The 14,925-nt window shown below is 36.3% G+C and overlaps 1 protein-coding gene across 7 annotated transcripts in view; it reads right to left on the bottom strand.

Moving 5' to 3' along the window:
* The window catches only part of PIP5K59B (Phosphatidylinositol 4-phosphate 5-kinase 59B), a 712,665-nt gene that overhangs the window by 590,941 nt on the left and 106,799 nt on the right, over positions 1–14,925 (bottom strand). For all 7 annotated transcript variants that reach the window (XM_089598110.1, XM_089598109.1, XM_089598112.1 and 4 more), the window contains one exon: positions 13,469–13,506. In XM_089598110.1, coding sequence (XP_089454236.1) covers positions 13,469–13,506 — 38 coding nt within the window. The remainder of the gene's footprint in view (positions 1–13,468; positions 13,507–14,925) is intronic.

The following is a 14,925-nucleotide window of genomic DNA, read 5'->3' on the forward strand; positions in this document are numbered from 1 at the left end:
AACTTCACAAGAAGTTAGCAGTCCACTTAACCCTACAACGACAACCAAGCTGACTGCAAAATTCTACGTGGACTAGGAATTTGGAATTAGGAATATACAATTGATATTGCGATATAAATTGAGATCTATTTTGCTGAAATTAGTAAGCACTAGAAATGTCATAAATGCCTTTAAAATTATGATTTTTCAATAAATTAACAAAAAAACTTTAAAAACATTTTCTACTAAGGCTATAATTTCGTCAATGTTGAATAGAGTGTTAACTATTGCACGTTTTGTTTTATTAACTTTACAAAAAATGTTACTTGTAGGGCCAAAAGGAGACAGTATATAATATATCTATTTTTTTAACTGTAGCGGCCTCCCTTATAATTATTGTTTCACCTTTGGACCTGGCCTAATCTTTTCTTAATTGATTACTTTGTAAATTAGGAAAATTTTTCCGGATTAATTGTATCAATACTTTAATTGTCATAAGAAAAAAAATAAATTAGCCAACATTCATACTAAAACTGACACCTTGAGCGTCCACTCCCGGCCGGTAGCCGTTGTTGTCACCCGATATTTACTCAGATAATTAAATACTCGTCACAAAACGACCTACAAAATAGCGTATTGATCCATTCACATTTGGAATTTTTTCTCAGCTGTACGGTTATGCTATTTATATTACTGTATCTTGAGAACAATTTTTCCGCATTCTTCGTAATGTAACAGCACTGTATCTTTTGTCAAATGTCAATAAACAGCCACTAACGTAATATTATACAGAATACCACATTACTATAAAATTAAACTGGTATTGGTACTTTTCGGTAACGATTTTAAAGCGAATATTTTGGAAAATACTGCGTTACTGTGACTTATAATAACGATACAAAAATGTAAATAATAGCACCAGCACGTAATTAAGAAAAAATTTTATAAGAGTAGATCAAAACGCGAATTCATGGATGGTTTTGTTGACTATTAATTAATTACACAAGACACACAAATAAATATCGGGTAACAGCATCGACAAACTCGTCAGTTGACCTTCCGCTGTTCGGGCTGCTTGTGGCGATGTGCCGTTAGCGCGCTCGGCTCGCGGCAGGCAACGGACGCTTAAGGTGGCAGTTTCAGAAGGAATTTTTGTCAACTGAATCTTTTTCTTTTGACAAAAGGGATGGTGAAATAAATCCAGAAAAAGTTTTTCTTTTATACAAAGTAAACATTCCATATGTGGTTAGGCTAGGTCCAAAGTCAACATAGTAATAAAAGAGGCTGCTACGGCCCAAAAAAGTAAAATGTATCGTAACTCGGCTCCTACGCGGACCAAAAAATTTTCATTTATTGTAAACGTGAAAGCAACAGTAAGTTTTCCCCTGATTAAGTAAAACAATGCCGTCAACAGTCCATCGTTTGTCAATAGTGAATATTATTACCTTATTCACTGATAACTGTAGCTTTACGGTAAAAAGTATTGCTAATTGAGATAGATTTTTACAAAAAAATCACCCTGAAGCTATTTAAACAACTATAGTCAAGATTCGTTTGTCACAACTGTACCTTTGCTTTTACCGTAAAAATTGAATGACTTTGTTGCCAAACTTTATGTTCCAAAGCGATGACATTACAGTTCTTAGTAATAAGGTTTTAAAAACTTTTTTGTTTATTTATATGAAAATCTTAATTTTTAAGGTATTGCTATCATTTTTTGGATATATATACTAATTGCTGCAAAGTACATGTCAATTAATATTGTGTCTATATTGTATCAAGCGTACAGATTCATACCGTACTAAGTGTACAGAAATGGAAATTTTTAGTTAACAATTTTGCAAAGTAGCGAGGTTGGTTCAATGGTAAGCGGGCTTGGTACTGATACAACACCGTTCTAGGGGTCATGACTTCGATTCCAAGCAAAAGCAAATTTTTTCAAAAACTGTTTTCATCGGTAAAAAAGTTCCTATAAAGCCCTATCTGTTTCGGGGCGTGTTTTCCTGCGGAATTTTCGTTCAGAGTGATTTCAGAGTATTTTCCTTGCGCAAAGGTTTTCGAGTCTGAGTGAATGCGAAACAGTGTTAGGGCTATAGGCAGGGATTAGCGGATCCGATTCCAGGCGATGGAACAGAAAGCGCTGGCCTTACCGGTGAGGAGCGGTTCCTGAAACATGGGGCTTATCTATAGGGATGGTTATCAGCCTGGATCCGATGCTTCGGCAGAGAGTGCCGGCTCAACAGGCAAGGAGTAGACGTCCTAAAATATTAAGTCTTCTCTGGGAAAAGGCTACACAGTGACTAGTGGACCCGATGAACCACTGGTGTGACAAAAGTGCCAGCTTAACTGGCAAGGTAATTCACCGAAGAAATTGCCACTGTGGCCATGGTTATGATAAGGTATAACAATTGTTCGAAGATTGGTGAAATGGGTGCGGTAATACACTTGCACATATAGGTGGTGAGTGAGTAGCACCGGTGACAAGGCCAAAAAAGTAACGCGGTAACCCGGTAAAAAAAAATTTTAACAATTTTGTAATAAGCCGTTATTTAAAAATTTTGTTGTCACACTGGTAGCAAATGTTTGAGCATATAAAAAACTGCAGCATACGCGATTTTTATTAAATTTGAAGCACTACAAGTACTATTTTTAATATTTTACAACATTTGCCTATTGTCTCATTTTTGCTTGTGTTATGTGGGATTCTCGGTGCGGGACTAAATAGAAGCGTGACTTGTTGTTAACTTATGCTTTATTAGAATTACTTATATTTAAGGGAAGTTGTGCGTGTATTCTCGTCTCGCGGACTTCGTCCTTACGCTCTCGCATCTTTAGCTGATCTCCCTGTCCCTTCTCTTTCCCTTTCCTATCACCTCTCTTCTCTATTCCCCTACCTTTCAGGCCCAAGCCAGAAGAGGCGCACGCACGCATAGCTATATACTATCGTACGTAACACGTCTAAGGCCGCGACGCCGACGTCCTTGGCAGCGATTTTATGTTTGAAGTGCATGTCTGTGTTGTGTTGTTTGTGATGTATAGCATTTTCCGGTTAGAGGAAAGAAGGTGGTTTGAAGCGCTCTATTCCTATTTTCTCTACTGGTTTAATTCGCTATATTTTATGTGTGTACATTTTTTTTGTTTATTGTTTGCACGTTTCCCTTGTACAAGAAAATTTATTCTAGAATTCGCTTAGTTACTTATATTATATAAACGCTTAACTATATTTTTCTCACTTTTTATTTATGTACATATTCACTATACAGGGATATGATAACAATTTACTCTTGCATTGGATAATAATTAGTATAATTGTCAGTTTCATATTTTTTTTTTTTTTTTTTTTTTTTTTTTTTTGATGTCAAGGATGTCGAGGGTTAAGGTCTTACTGCGTTTATTAATTTTATTATTAATAAATTTTTTTTTTTTTTGGTTGCTTGGACAATTGTTGCCCTTGTATCAGTACGCCACTTAGATTTGTCTTGATGCCTTCCTGTAAAATTATTGACGGTTTCAATGCCAAACTATAGTCCAGTGACGTCTCGTTGGCTCTCCGACTGGTGTTCTTTCGCTTGTTACCTGAAATCATTCTATAACAAGTCAGCAGCGGGGCCTTCTGTGGGAACGGTACTTAAATTCGACCATTGTGATAAGAGAGAAAAGGCAAGTTGAGTAAATATGCTGAATCTTTGCACCCAACGTAACAGGGTAAAAATAATTTGTTTAAAATTTATTATATGCTAATAGATTTTGCCATTAGGTACTTATTTTTTGCACCCCTTTTACACATATATTTTTCTGGCCTCGTGTTAAATTCTTATTTTTCTGTAACAACTTTTTTTTTTTTTGTGTACAAAATTCTTATACTAATTTTCTTATTAAATATAACATTGTTTTTTTTTTTTTTTTTCATTGCTTATATTAGTGGACTCCGAAGGATGTGTTGATTGCATACGCGATTCAATCATATACGAAGTGCGTTTTGTTCTTTCTGCCCGATATCAATTTAAAATATTTCTCAGCTATAACACATATTTGTTTTTTTCTCTGATTGTTAACCATGTACGTTGTTTGAAGGGAAATGTATAGAAAATTCGTTGGTATTTTGGCAGCAATTTGTTGGTTTTTTTTTTTTTTTTTTTTTTATTTCTGTATGATTCGCAAATGTTTGGTTTTTTTTTCTTCACTGGATACATAATCTTGTCAGGCAATACGAGGGTTTTTGACTTCTATTTACGTTGTCATAATTAAGCTGTTTTTTTTCTGGTGTGTATCTTTTCTGCCATGGTAGTACTAGCATTTACTAATAATATTGTACAGTGTTTTAGTAGCAGGGTTGCTCCATTGTTTTGGCAATTTATGTTTTATGTCCGCTGTGGATTTTGAGAAATTTTATCACAGGCGTCTGCTGAGGATGTTCTGGCTTCGTTTATGAGACTGATGACTCATATTATAGGGTTTTTTCCATACCGTTACGTATGTATGTACATATGTAATGTATGTAAATGTTTTTTTTTGTTTTGTTGAGAACCATCCCCTATAGGCTCTGCTATGTTGTATTACTATGCATGTAGATGCTATTGTCACGGTCATGGTGAAATGCTGTCTCAAATTTAATTGTGATTTTGATCCCTCATACAGTGGAGGAAACCCTATCTTATGTGGCTTCCAACCCAAATGTGTGTGAGTATTTCCCTTGTTCAGTTTTATTTTAGTCTTGTCATGTGACCGAATCTCCAGAATTTCCAGTATTTATTGTCATCCTCTGATAATCGTTGATTTTAATAGTAATTTAGAAATATTAGGATTGACTATGAATAGAGTACTTGGCGCATTACAGCTGAGTGTGCAATTGGTAGAACTTTTTTAATTGCAGCTGTATTTCTTAATAATTAAAATCAAAATAATTTTAAAGTAAGACTTTTTTTTCTTTTTTTTTTTTGTTGCACTTTGCATGTCTCACGTCATTTAAAATCTGCTTAAAACACTATTCTGAAATGCGTCACATTTAATCGTAATTGTACTTGTAAATATTTTGTTATTATATCCCTTTTTTTGTATTTTTAATAACGTTTTTCTTTTGATTGTTTTTTTCTTATAGCAAACAATAATAATTATTTTTATTTACTTCTTTATTATTATTCTTATTATATTTTTTTTATGGTTTCGAGTATAAACATGAAATATTTTTATTATAACCAATATTTTTTATTGGTTTTTTTAATTTTTTTGACAATACCTTTTCTTTTTGAGGGTTGCAAAATATAATAACTCTATCTTTTATCCTACTACCCATTTTCCTGTATGTTGGATGTTGTACAGCCAAAAAAATTTCACATAAGTGTACTCTTCTCTTTCTTATTTTTTTTTCTTTGCCTCTATTTTGCGCGTGCGTCCGAATATCACAACGAGAAAAAGTTTTTTTTGTTTTGTATTTTATCAATATTGTTCCTTTAGAAGAGGAGGGTGTTAATTGTCTGAATGTCTCTTGGTTACGTAGTTATTAGTGACTAGCAGCCCCCCATCTCGGCTTCGCCCGAGACTTACTAAATAAAACACCGTAGTGTGTTGACATGTAATGTGAAACATTTTTAGTTAGAAAATTTTACACATATTCCTGATACATCTTAGGACAAAAATCTTCTTATTAAAAACATATTTTTTCGGAATCCATATAGTTTATTTAGTCAAATAATAAGGTGTAAAAATTCAAAAAAATTATTATACTGAAAAGTACCGTGCGTTCTTTATGCCATAAAATAATCGATGGCTATAAGAAGTTGTTGATTTACAGTTTGTTCTGTGTAATTCACGAAAAGGGCTATTTTTCAAAACTGTTAAGATTTTAAGCCCCCAAAAAATGTATATTAAAAAAGAATTTTTTTTTCTCATATCTCACAATTTTATTACCAGAGCAACAAGGTCCTGGACCTTAAACCCAACATTTTTATTGCCACAAAAACAGAAATACATTTTCTACTTATTTAAAAATCTGAAGTAGGATCTTTAAAGATTTCAGAGATTGCTGTGAGGGTAAAATGAAAAGCTGATCTCTCACGTAATGGATTCTTTATTTGTCGATTTTAACGCTGCTGTTTCAATCTCGATAAATTTTCTGCGTCAGTTTCTTGACGCCTCAAATTGTATTCATTAGATACATTTGAAGTTTTCTTTCCAATATACCCTTTTGCGACTATTGGCATGCTTACGACTTTTATGACCCCTAAAGGCTATTTTCAGTCAACTTTGTTAATTTTAATATATTTGTTGGCTAGGTAGTTCAACGTCTGATGGCCCTAAAAAAGACCGGTGAGCTCCTTAAGTATACTCTTTCTAGACTAAAGTTAATAACAATTGTGACTGCCTGGATACCTCAGGGTGATCTTTTCTGGCCGGTTGTTGAAGCCCCATACTGGAGAAAAATTACAAAGTCCGAAGCTTTGGGGCTAGTTGTAGTGCTCTTTCCCAACGTCTCCTGGTATAACGTCAAAGACGTTGGTGTCTAAAGTACCTTTTTTATGTGCAGATTCAGTTGTTTTGGTGATCTTAGATGGGGAGATTGGTTAGTGATACTTGTCTAGTGGAGGCTGCCCCGTTGGCTCAAGTTTTTTTCCTTTATAGCTGTTATAGGTTTAACCAGCGCAGACCTTGGAGAGGATCAGTGATTCCTGGTTGAATGCTTAGAGTCAAGAGGGTAATATAGAGTCGTCGGTCACCGGGTTTTCCAGCCTTGCAAAGAACAACTCCGCAGGTGACGTCTGCAAGTGAATAGCTGACTTGGTTTAATAGTGCCCGTCTTTAGTTAATATAGTCTTTTAGTCGACGAACCGCTTCCGGAAATGGTAATAAAATTGTATTTGTTGGCAAGGTAGTTTACACTTAGGTGGCCTCTAAGAAAAACCGATGAAATTGATGGTTAAGTAGGGAACGTAAATACTTATAATGGCCCTAAAAAGCGCCAGTGGTGAAACTTCCAGGCTATTCTTTATTATTATTCCTGATGATGAAGAGCTGGCTACGGGTTGCTTGATTCTTACCCTGGGAGTCTCGATGTACGGAGACTGTGATGGAGGGAGGTACACCGCTGACCAAAGAATATCTCGTCCCGGGTCGTTCCCCGGATAACCAACTGCTTATCTTGAAACGGGAACATGTGGGTAAGCGCGTTGGGGACGCGACAACCAAGAAGGTAGCCGTTGTGGCTTCCCGTACCCCTCAGAGCTGTTTTCCCTTGCTTACATTTGTAGCCACAAATTCTCTATCTACACCAGGTGGGAAGGTGGGACTGCCACACAACTCTGAAGTGTTGGTGCAGATTGTGCTCTGGCTAGATATGTCTTCTGGTATTCTGGCAGAGACGGCATCGGTTGGAATTAATTTTTTTTTTTTTATCGCACTCGTCGAGATTCAGGGTTAAGGGACATCTAGGTCCCTTTCCCTCTAGACAAGAGTGTCGTCCGTAACCGGGATAGTCCGTAACCGGGATAACCAGCTGCAGGACTATCACCAGCATTCTCTGTACAGTTTGTTGAGCTGCCGAAGCTCGACTATACCACTATCGATACGCTTCGGCCTATTATAACCACACTTATTTAATTATGTTGCAGGTGGCTTCGATTTTATGTCGACACCACCTAGCGGAATTTACTGAACTAAAGTGAAAAGCTGGCGTATTTTTGCAAAACTTTGAGCTCATTTATTGCTATTGTTATTAAATTTTTTAAGATAAAAACTATACTAAAACCATCTAGAAAGTATCATGAATCAGTGTGCAAAATTTCAGCAAAATCGGTTCAGTAGTTTTCGCGGTTAGCGATTACAACGGTTTTAGCAACTTTGCTTTATCTATTAGTAAGATGTTATATTTTTTTTCGTATAATTTGTTGTTTACTCGCGGCTCGTCCGAGGGCCACGAATTAATAAAAAATAACGCTTTTTCCTATATATATTTATACACGTACGTTTCTGTGTATCCTGTCTTCCTATACGATATACTATATCGGTACATTTTCTTTCTTACTTTTATACTCTGCATTGCTTCTGTTATTATTATTATTATTCCATCACTATCACTATTATTATTAACATAATTAATATTGTTATAACTATCGTCATTGTACTCTTTTCAGTTAATGGCTTACAGTCGCTTTCAGGATCTGGTAGGGGTGGTGGTTCAAGTGAGGGCCTTATGCGCTTTTCGTTGGGCTCCCACACTCTTTCTTCCGCTCTCTTACTCTTTTCCTCGCTCTCCGTAACCCATGCGTCCTATTCATCGTTCTCTCCGTCTTGGTCGTTGCTATGTCCTTCAAAATTTCCATCTGTGTTATCTCGAGGTACCTGGGTGTCGGAATCGTCGTTTTGATTCTCATTATTATATTTGGGTGAGTAATCGCCACTAGTTTCGTCTACGAGGGCTTAATAGTGTTCGTTTCCGAGATGCATGTGTTTAAATTCCTCGTCTTTCCCCCCATGAATTGTTGGTATACCATCTTATCGGGTGATACTTGTAGGTGTATACATATGTTTGCTTCATATTCTTGTGAAAATATAAAAGCACATTCTCCGTCGCCGAATTCATGGCTGTTATTTAGTATTTGTTTAGTTCCTTTTGGGTACTTTCATTTATTTATCCATTCTGACCCAAGTAGAATTCTTCCGAGCTCGTTTGTTGATTCTGTCAATTTGTATAGAAGTTTTAGGCAATGGAACAGACAACTTCCGTCTCTAGGGACATCGACCATTATTAGCTGTCTGTGAGGTTCTGCGCATTGGGTCCCTGATACTTGAGTCTCTGCATCCTCTTCTTTGTTCATTGCAGTTGGTGTGCTATCGCTTTCCCATACATCGATTTCTATGCCTCCTTTTCCTTTGATGTCTTTCTTCTCAACGTCAATTGAGACCTTTGTTCGGAATTGATTGGTTAATTCATTAAATGTTGACCTTAAATTGGTAACTTGACCTTTGTTATTATTATACTTATCGTTTCCACCGTTGGGTACTTGTGTATCAGGCGGTTATTGGCTCTCGTGTTCGTTCGGTGCCGTTCGGCTTTGTTCGGTCATTTTTGTCCCCCGCTCATCTACTTGCTTTCTACCTTTGGCTCTACTCTCTCTCTCTGGTCATGTACCCCTCTTTTATTTACCGATTTCTCTTTACTTTCTTTGTCTCTGTTAGGTGTTTTTGCTGCTGCCGTTTCCCCTATTGCCTTCCTAGCTTTCCACTCTCTCTCTTTCTTCGCTCTTTCTGCTGCCTCGCTATTCCACGATAGTTGGTAACCCTAATCTTTTTCTTGTTTGGTTTCCCTCTGCATTGCTGCTAGTGTATCACAATGCGCGATAATAATTTCCTTTAAGTTGTGTGCGGTTGCTCGGCGGTGTTAGAGAAATTTGCCTTTTTCCTATGTAGATTATCTAACTGTCGTTTACGAGTTTTGTGTTGTTTTTTCTCTGTCACACCCTTGTTGATAAATGGTGTGCTCATCGTTTACTCATTTACCCCTTTTTACATGTTTTTCTCTTTGCACATGTACGCCAGTTTATCATCCGCTGGTCCTTGCGACAAAATTTCTTCTTCATCGTTTACCACTGTTAGGGTGTTTTTATTTATTTTATCTGTTAGTTTTTCTGTCATTTTCTGTTCTGATCCTGTCTCTCTACTACTTCAGCTGCGGGTACTTGATACCTGTTCGCTTTCTCTAAGTTTTCTGGGCTTCTTTTTAATTGCCTTCTTGTCTGGTTTGTCTGAGTCGGACGTTTCTAATTTGACTTTCCTGTTCTCTCTTATTAGATTTCTCTGTTTCCTTCTACGCATTTTATATATTCGTGCTGGTGGTGCATTTATGTCTTCGTGATTGTCCATTTTCTGTTTTTCCGCAAGCTCCTACAGCTTCCGGCGTGGTAGTTCTGGGTTTTTTTCCCCTTCTTCGAGTACTGGATTGCGAGAAAGAGCACCCAGTGCTTAATTTTTCTGCCCAGGTCTTTAGACAACGTCGAACTCATATTCACAAAGTTGTGCTTTCAATCTTGTGAATTTTAAGTCCGGTTTCTTCGATGTCTGGAAATGTTTGAGTGGTTCATGGTCAATTATGACTGTAAATTTACGACTGAACAAATATGGCCTGAACTGCTTCTTGGCGTAGACTATCGCCAATAATTCTTTGTCGTATGTCGGATATCGTAATTCACTGCCCTTCAAGCATATGGATGCATATTAGCAGAGTGATCTTTGCCTATCTCTCCCTGGCTTAAAATTGCTTTGATGGCATAGTCGGATGCGTCGGTTGTTACGATAAAGGGTTCGTTTATATCTGGAGCTCTCAGCACTGGCTCACTGCATAAAGCGTTTTTAAGTTTTATAAATGCATGTTCTTGTTTTTCTTCCCATTTAAATTCGGCTGTTTTTCTTGTGAGCTTTGAGAGAGCTTGGGCTATTTTTGCGTAATCCTTGATGAAGCATCGATAGTACCCCGCCAACCCGAGAAATTGTTTCATTTTTCTCGCATTTGTTGGTTTAGGAAAACTTTTTACTGCTTCAATTTTTTCCAGATTAGTTTTGATCTGGCCGTTGCCTACAATATGACTGAGCACTTTCACTTCTTTTCTAAGAAATCGGCATTTTCTTGGCTCTATTGTAAGGTTTGCATCGGCTAGCCGTTTTAAGAGCCTTTTGAATCTTATCTTGTGTTGTTCCAAGTTTTCTGCGAATACCATGATGTCATCCATATATACCTCTATCTCCCGACCTTGTAAGCCTGCTAGTGCCAGTGTTACCACTCGCATGAATGTACTTGGCGAGTCTATGCATCCCATCGGCATTTGTTAATATGTCCGTTTGGTCCTGAGAACGCAGTTTTATGAGCATCCTTCTCGTGAATCTCTATTTGGAAAAACCCACTCTTCAGATCTACCACGGTTATACATTTTGCAGCTGCTAAATTTTTTAAAATTTCATTCTGGAATGGCAGTGGATAGCACGTACCGACTGTCATTTCGTTTAACAGCCGGAAATACGACCCTCTAGCGTTTTTCTTCGTTTGGTATCACGTTTTTCAGAACAATTCACATATTTGAGTTATATGGGGATGTCGATAGCTCAATTATTTGTTGCTGCAGTAGTTTATCTATTTCTACTTCCGTCTGTTCCTTTAGTTTTATTGAATAGCGTACACGACTTCCTGCACTCCCCTTCCCAGAGTATCATTTGTTTCTTCGTCACTTATGGTGTTGCTCTTTAGTCTCTTTTTTTTGTATTTCGTCTTGTGCTTTTCTAGTTTGTATATATATATTTTTTTTCCTGGTCGTAAGACGCTGTCGTTTCTGTGTATTTTGTGTTAGCCTGATAGATACGCGCACTCGATTGAGTGTTAGTCAATAGTCTTTTTTCATTTTTGTTTTCAGTTAGCCACTCCTTGTACTTATTAATTAATTTAAAAAATTTTGTATGGGGTGTTTGTCGTTTGTATATCGGTTATATGCTTGTGCATGCAAATATGGGTCGCTGTGCCGTGTATCCCGTGTTCTGTGGCTGTAGTCCAGGCTTGGCGTACCGTGCTTCTTCTCTTTGTCTGTATTTTCCTGGGTTTGATATACGGTAGCTGCCTCTAGTGTCCTGGTATATTGGTCCACTGGGTTGATATGCAGTTTTTTCTTGTCTGGTATCCTTGCATTATCGAAGATTTTCCAGTTTCCCTTATATTGTGGCACTTGACACGCTGGATTTGGCGTCTGGCACTTTTGACACTTTTTTTCCTTTGCGACGAGCGATATATTCTTTTTATTTCTTTATTTTGTTACATCCATGAAGTCGAGAAAGAAAATAATTAAAAAAATTTCTTTTTTTTTGTTCCGCGAGACTAAGTTATTTCCGCGCACGCGAGAGACCGTAAAAAATTTTTATCTGTATCCCACTTCTGACACCAGCTGTTATATGGGATTTTCGGTGCGGTAATAAATAGAAGCGTGACTTGTTGTTAACTTATGCTTTATTAGAATTATTTATATTTGAGGGAAGTTGTACGTGTATTCTCATCTCGCAGACTTCGTTCTTACGCTCTCGCGTCTCTAGCTGATTTCTCTGTCCCTTCTCTCTCCCTTTCCTATTACCTCTCTTCTCTATTTCCCTACCTTCCAGGTCCAAGCCAGCAGAGGCGCACGCACGCATAGCTATATGCTATCGTACGTAACACTTGCTTAAACGATCAAATTTTTTTTCAAAGTTTTTTGTAACACTAAATTTTTGTAAAAAATCATCTTCACCAAATCTGACTGCAACACTACTCGAGGTACTGAATGAAATTCGAAAATTTTTTTTTCATCTTACTGCTTCTCTAAAATTTTTTTTTCGACATTTTGATCTGAAACTTTGTAAACATGTTCCTGAAAAGTTACTACATAAAAGTACACTAAAAAATTCTAAATTTTTAAACATTATCATCACATATGTATCGATTGAACATAGAATTTGAAGGTTATAATTTTTTTTTGAAAAACCAACAAAACTCATCAACATTTGACAAAAACTATAAGAAACTAGAGAGTCTAGTTAATAATACTGAACTTTTAGTTGAACCTTCTTCCTATAAGATTATACAGTACGACACACTTACACGCACGGGTAATTGTCTTGTTACACGTTAAGGTGTTAGTTATTACTATTGATAATTTATTGCTGTAGGGGTAAGTGGACTACCAATTTCCTGTGAAGTTAGCAGCGCACGTCGTTATTTTTAAAAAAAAAATGCAAATCGGCATCGGGCTATTCAGAGAAATGCAAAAAAACTGCAAATTCCTAGCCCACGCAGAATTTTGCAGTCGGCTTGGTTGTCGTTGGAGGGGTAAGTGGACTGCTAACTTTCTGTGAAGTTGGCAGCGCACGTCGTTATTGTTAAAAAAATAAACAAACGCAAAATCGGCATCAGACAATCCGGAGAAACGCAAAAAAATGCAAATTCCTAGCCCACGCAGAATTTTGCAGTCGGCACAGTTGTCGTTGTAGAGGCAAGTGAACTGCTAACTTTCTGTGAAGTTGGCAGTGCCTTAGTTGTTATTGTTTTCATAAACAACTGTAAAATTGGGATTTGAACTGCAAATTAAATGCAAAAAACTGCAAATTCCTGTGCTAATCAGAAAGCTGTTATTAAAAAGTGGCGTGCCAACTTGACAGATGTTCAATCATTGGTTAATGAATAAAACAAGTAGCCAGTGAGCGCCCCAACTAACTTGGTTAAAGGGGCTTTTATTATTTATTATTGCCTAATTTTTATAGAGAGTGATTGCCATTACTTAATTAACATAAAAATATGAAAGATGGCTTATTTTCTGTTTTTTTCAACTGTACAAACTAATATAGTCTTTAAACCTACGTTACTATACACTTAAATTTTAATAAATATTTGTATCAAATTCTGCTGTGAAAATAATCAAGACTGTACTTTCTATGTACGAAATTAAATTTTTTATATGTAACAAATGACTGATACAAATTTTATACTTACATCAGAAGTGTTAAGTTTATTGGCAGCTGAAGGTTTATCTGCAATAAAAAAAAAGCAAATTTTTTTTTTAAGATTGGAAGTATACAAAATGTAGAATTATATAGGCAAAAGTTACAATATTGGATAGGTCAAAGTATGTTTACACACTGTTATTTTAAATATTTTAAAAAATTTTTCAACCCCTTCTCACTATAATTCACGAAGTATGAAAATTTTATTGAGACAAATATTAGCTACTCCACAATGGTTGAAATTAAAGCTCAAGCGGTACCAGACACAAAAATAAAGAGTACCACTTTTTGTTAGTACATTTTATAAAGCTATAATAAGCACTGATAAAATGTCAACAGTGCAATCGCTTAACTAAGTGTGTATTACGTCATACAAAAACACAAAAAAAATTTAAATTTTGACATAATTTATCACTAATTTTTAGAAAAAGCTTAGCGCTCAAAGAACTTCATACTTGCGGCAAGTTTATATAGGTCTCCTACAGAAAGAAGTACGTCTTTATAAGTTAAAACTTTTTTGACAAATATATATGTATACCGTACATCAATTTATTAATCACATATCAAATTGAATTTTTGTCAGGGAACCTAAAACTTATAATATAAAATTAACAAAGAAATTAACCTATGGCTAAAATGATGTGACTCTTTAATATTAATAAGATAAAATTTTTCTATGTGCATATATTTATTTACTTATGATTTTCATGTTAATTTTACCCATACAACGTCCGCATACTTCCACCATGTTATTAGTATATGTGTTACAAGCAAGTCGTGTTTACTCATTCAAATACACATATTTATGTTTAAAATATGAACTCAAACTAAAAATAATAAATTTAATTTCAAATAGCAACGAGGGCGTTATTTCTCACGCTCACCGACAGTACGTCAAAAATAGAATATGGAGTCGTGCAGCTGAAGATCCCGGCTACCGATGATACTCTTCTTCAATAAACGAGCGTTTTACGTCAAATGTCATCCCGAACCACCAAAAATACTGATTGTTACAAGTAAAAGGTGTTCTGAACGCTAAAGTCTCCGGTGTAACACCAGGAGACGTTAAGCCAAAGCACAATCTGCTCTAATAGTTAAAGATTTCGTGGTCGTTCTTCGAACAGATCTAGTGCTACCAGCTCAAATTTTTCTACAACAGCTAGCTAGGGAAAACAACTCTAAGGAGTTTAAGCAGTCACATTAGCTGAAAATTTCATCAACCTCCTCGTCAGTGGTTCGTCCCAACGGCATACCCACGTAGAAGGTATTCTCTAGGCCCCCTCTACCGACCAACAGTAAACGGTTAGTTATGCAGAAAGTGAATGGGAGACAAGATAATCTTCGGCCAGCAGCGTATCTTCCTCCAGGATGGTCTCCGTACGTAGAGACTCTGAGGGTAAGAGTCAAGCTACCCTTAGCTGGCTCTCCACCATCGAGAATAATAAT

The sequence above is a fragment of the Copidosoma floridanum genome, unplaced genomic scaffold (genome assembly GCF_036245765.1).
Source record: "Copidosoma floridanum isolate Cflo_tuat_1 unplaced genomic scaffold, Cflo_Japanese_pri ptg000005l, whole genome shotgun sequence".
Lineage (NCBI taxonomy): Eukaryota > Metazoa > Arthropoda > Insecta > Hymenoptera > Encyrtidae > Copidosoma > Copidosoma floridanum.